The sequence below is a fragment of the Gossypium raimondii genome, chromosome 12, assembly GCF_025698545.1.
Source record: "Gossypium raimondii isolate GPD5lz chromosome 12, ASM2569854v1, whole genome shotgun sequence".
Lineage (NCBI taxonomy): Eukaryota > Viridiplantae > Streptophyta > Magnoliopsida > Malvales > Malvaceae > Gossypium > Gossypium raimondii.
Window position 1 is genome coordinate 46,886,116 of NC_068576.1, and position 4,506 is coordinate 46,890,621.

Sequence of the window (4,506 nt, forward strand, 5' to 3'; positions counted from 1 at the left end):
ATTCAATCCCCGTTTCAAGCCTAAACGAAAATCATATGTATTTATAACAGTTCATAGATTTCACAAAAATCAGAAATTTTCCTTTGAATTTCACAAGTTTACCATTTAGTCCCTAAATCTCAATTTCACCCAAAATCACTTTGTAAAAGTTGTCTATTTACTAACAACCTTTCATTTTCTACCATAAATTTTCAATTTTCAGCATTTTCATCCATGACACAATTTCCATACCTTGATAACTTTTCAAATAAATCCTCAAAATAAAGAAAACATGTTATCTCGATCTCAAAAATATAAAAATTATTAAAAACGAGACATGATTACTTACCAATTTATGCCAAGAAAGTCTCTTCTCTCTCTCCTAGGGTTTCCATGTAAATTTTGGGGAAGAAGATGATAGAAAAAGATGATATGTCCATGTAATTAATTATCATCTTTTAATTTCCCCAAATTCCAATTTAGTCCTTTTCTTTTTCTCAAATTCCATGGATGATTCATCCATAAAAATCTACCATCTTTTGATTGATAGTCTATTTACCATATAAGGACCTCTAGTTTTGAATTTCATAACTATTTAACCCTTCTAGCTTTTAGAATTCAATTTCTACATTTTATACAAATAGGTCCTTTCCTTAATTAATCACTAAATCAATAAAATTTTCATATCAATATTTTCATGCAACCTTCCTATCATAATGCAACCCATGTCATAATTTTAAAATAAATTTTTTCTCGTCGGATTTGTGGTCCCGAAACCACTGTTCCGACTAGACCCAAAAATCGGACTATTACATGTATTTTGGGCCTTAAGGGCTCATATAAGGGACAATATGATTGATTTTGATTAGTTTCTGATATGAATGTTAAATAATATGAAATGTTTGTATTTGATCTGTATATTCCAGTAATGCTCCATAACCTTGTTCCGGCAACGGGTATGGGTTAGGGGTGTTACAACCGTGGCAATTCATCGTTGTGACAATGATTGTGCTTGCAAAGTTCTCCACACCATTTGAGTGCTTAATCGTGTCATCATCCATAGGGACCTAGAATGTTATTTTCACACAAGTAAGTTCACATTTAAAGGGACATAAATATATGTAAAAATACTAAAAAATATTACATCTAATATAACTCTTACTACTTATGCAAGAACACACAAAATTACTCTAAATGCAACCCGAAACATGCTCTTTTAAGTGTAAAAATGACCTAATTTATCATATCAATCTAGAACACATTAGTTGTTTTCCACCAAGTTGACATATACAATAGTAGAGAGAAAAAGTGTATTGATGTATTGAAAACGGTTCTCAAGGATATTTCACCCGCAATGTACCCCTCCCCTCGGGGTTTAACAAGGATTTCTGTTACAAGAATAGGAGTAGGAATAATCTAATTAACAATATTTTAAAAATGATTATCTATTTTTTTACTTTTTTATTTTTTATTTTGAAATTTTATTGAAAATCTAAATTAATAAAAAAATAAGATTACTTTTCTAAACAAAATCAAAACAATTGAAAAAAAATATTGATATCTCGTGAAAATTGAAAAATAAAAAAAATATTATGTCTGTTATTACTGTGAGATTTTTTTTAAACCAAAGGTAGTAGTTAAAAACAAGAAAATATAACCATTTGATTAAGTCCTGTGCACCTTTTAAATTAATTACGGAATATATTGCGAATGTAATTTCTCTAGATCTTTATCGGCTGAATTGGTAAAAGGATATCACTGAAAGAAGCCAAAAAGCTTTCGTCTTTACTGTCTTCATCTCACTCATATCTGTTTCAAAGCTATTCTTCTCTTCAATCGCTGACATAGACTTACTCAGGTTCAACAGATCTGTTATCAAATTTCCTCTCTCTGCTGTGAAAAGGGTGGCAAAAATGGGGTCTATCAAGTGTAATTGGGCAGATAACAGTGGGGGAAAGCTGCCTCTTTTGGTCAGCTTCTGGGGAAATGAAGATGGAGGAAGTCGACGGAGGGGTCTGAAAGTTATGAGAGAAAAAATTAAGAATTCTTGGGTTGAATTCAACGATTTTGCTAGGAAAGCATTGGAAATGGGACGTTCTGATCCCAGGAAAGTTATATTTGCGGTAAAAATGGGGCTGGCATTGTCACTTACGTCTTTGCTCATATTCTGGAAAGGATCATATCAGGATTTTGCTCAATATTCAATCTGGGCAATCCTCACGGTCATAGTGATGTTTGAATTCAGCATTGGTACTTCTTCTACTCATAATCATTTTTTTTTCTCTTTTTGGTGAATTTCATCAAAGTTTCATTATTGGTTAGACTGTCTGGTTCGACTCTGAGCAGGAGCAACCTTCATCAAAGGATTTAATCGTGGATTGGGAACACTTTGTGCTGGGATACTTGCTTTTTGCTTTGCTGAGTTATCTGTGGTGGCCGGCAAGTTCGAGGAAGTTGTCATTGTAATAAGCATTTTCTTAACAGGTCAGTGTTTTTCTTATTTTTTCTTCTAGAAATTCCCGAATTATATCCATATCCGGCTTCCCTGTCGATTTAGGTTGAAGGCAACGGACAGTTTTTAAGTCTTTAACAGATTTCTTTGCCGTGGATAGGATTCTGCGCATCCTATCTGAAGCTGTACCCGACAATGAAGCCTTACGAATATGGATTTCGAGTATTCGTATTGACATATTGTATCCTTATGGTAGCTGGTAACCGGACCAGGGAATATAGTCAGGCAGTTTTAACTCGGTTGGTGCTTATAGCTGCTGGAGCTGGTGTTACTTTGGTCGTAAATATATGTATTTTCCCAATTTGGGCTGGTGAATCTCTGCATAAATTGGTGGTGAAAAATTTTAAGGACCTTGCCACTTCTTTGGAAGGTTGCCTTTTCATTCACGTAACAAAACAGTCTAACTACTCTTTACATTCCTTTCTTCACTAATTTTGTTCTTGTTATTCAGGTTGCGTCAACGGGTACTTGCAATGTGTGGAATACGAGAGAATTCCGTCGAAAATTCTTACATATCAAGCTGCGGATGATCCGCTTTATAATTGTTATCGGTCAGTGGTGCAGTCTACAAGCGAAGAAGATACATTGGTATCTGCAATTGCATGAGCTATAAATTATGCAACAGTTTTCACTTGTTTGAACAACAGATTCCAGGGGTTGAAATGGTGTTAATCAAATCTGTCCTTTTGCAGCTTGGTTTTGCGACTTGGGAACCTCCTCATGGACCTTATAGGCATAATTATCCTTGGGAAAACTTTGTCAAAGTAAGCGGTGCAGTGAAGCACTGTGCTTTCACTGTTATGGCACTGCATGGTTGCATCCTTTCGGAAATACAGGTTAGTACTCTGCTTCATCTAGTGCATCCTTGTTATAAAAACGTATCTAATTAAGAAGTGCGTCATTGAATTGGAAAGTATAAGGTAGGCAGGCCATAGATGAAAAGGGAATTTGTATTATTGAAGTACTGATTCATTTGGCTTGATGCGGAAATGTTATAAATATAGGCCCCTGCGGACCGAAGGCATGTCTTTTCCAATGAGCTTCAGAAGGTGGGGTCGGAAGGCGCGAAAGTGTTACGTGAGCTCGGAAGCAAATTAGAGAAGATGGAAAAACTGAGTCCAGGTGACATACTTAAAAATGTACACGAGGCAGCTGAGCAGCTGCAGCAAAAGATAGACCATAAGTCGTACGTTTTAGTGAATTCTGAGGGCTGGGAAATTGGGGGAAGGCCCATGGAATTAGATTTAGAAGACCTGATCAATGCGGCTGAAGATGAAAACATGAAACTGGGATCTAAATCGTTGAGTGAAGCAGTGCTGGAGGTGAGGTCAGTCTCTGTTGGGACAGCTTTGTGTTATGACGCCAAAAACACGTTAAGAACATGGCCCTCAAATGTTTCAGCTAATGGGGGATCAATGGTTAAGGGGGACGAATTCAAAACATACGAAAGTGCTAGTGCTTTGTCCTTGGCCACATTTACTTCACTTTTGATTGAATTTGTGGCCAGATTAGGCAATGTGGTCAGCTCTTTTGAAGAACTCAGTCTAAAAGCTAACTTCAAAGATCCTCCCATCATCAACATGCCCCCTGAACCTTGTAAAGGAATCGCTACTTGAGTTGTTTAGGTAGTAATTATGTTTTTTTTTCTTTTAGCTGGAAAAGATGCGAGTGTATGAAGGAAGAAGCATTATATTTTTTTTTAGAATTCTTGATTGAGGGTATGAAACGATAATACCTTGTTTGGTTAATAGTCTAATAATACGAGAAAAAAAAAACTTATTTATTATATATGCATTACAATAATTAAGATAAATTATTTGTAAAATTAAGATAAATAAAAGGATTCGTTAACTCGATTTAACTTGACTCAAAATTTTTTTACTATTCGATTCAAAAAATTTTCAAATTGAGTTCGGTTGCTAAAATAGGATTCGTCAACTTGACTAACTCGAAATTTTTTGACTCGATTGAATACTCACCCCTACATATATGCACATATCTTTTGAATTGCGCTC

At 35.2% G+C, this 4,506-nt stretch overlaps 1 protein-coding gene across 1 annotated transcript; it reads left to right on the forward strand.

Moving 5' to 3' along the window:
* The first annotated feature begins 1,710 nt into the window (after positions 1 to 1,710).
* Positions 1,711 to 4,279, forward strand: LOC105764547 (aluminum-activated malate transporter 9). The gene is made up of 6 exons (XM_012583172.2): positions 1,711 to 2,229; positions 2,326 to 2,463; positions 2,592 to 2,861; positions 2,943 to 3,079; positions 3,184 to 3,327; positions 3,496 to 4,279. The coding sequence occupies exons 1-6, from the start codon at positions 1,893 to 1,895 to the stop codon at positions 4,105 to 4,107; spliced, it is 1,638 nt and encodes a 545-aa protein (XP_012438626.1). The 5' UTR covers positions 1,711 to 1,892; the 3' UTR covers positions 4,108 to 4,279.
* The last annotated feature ends 227 nt before the right edge of the window (positions 4,280 to 4,506 follow it).

Excerpts from the sequence above, each read along its gene's own strand:
- LOC105764547 (XM_012583172.2), top strand. The coding sequence starts at position 1,893 with ATGGGGTCTATCAAGTGTAATTGGGCAGATAACAGTGGGGGAAAGCTG. Across the intron at positions 2,230-2,325 it reads GATGTTTGAATTCAGCATTG|GAGCAACCTTCATCAAAGGA; the intron begins GTACTTCTTCTA and ends GACTCTGAGCAG. Across the intron at positions 3,080-3,183 it reads CAAGCGAAGAAGATACATTG|CTTGGTTTTGCGACTTGGGA; the intron begins GTATCTGCAATT and ends GTCCTTTTGCAG.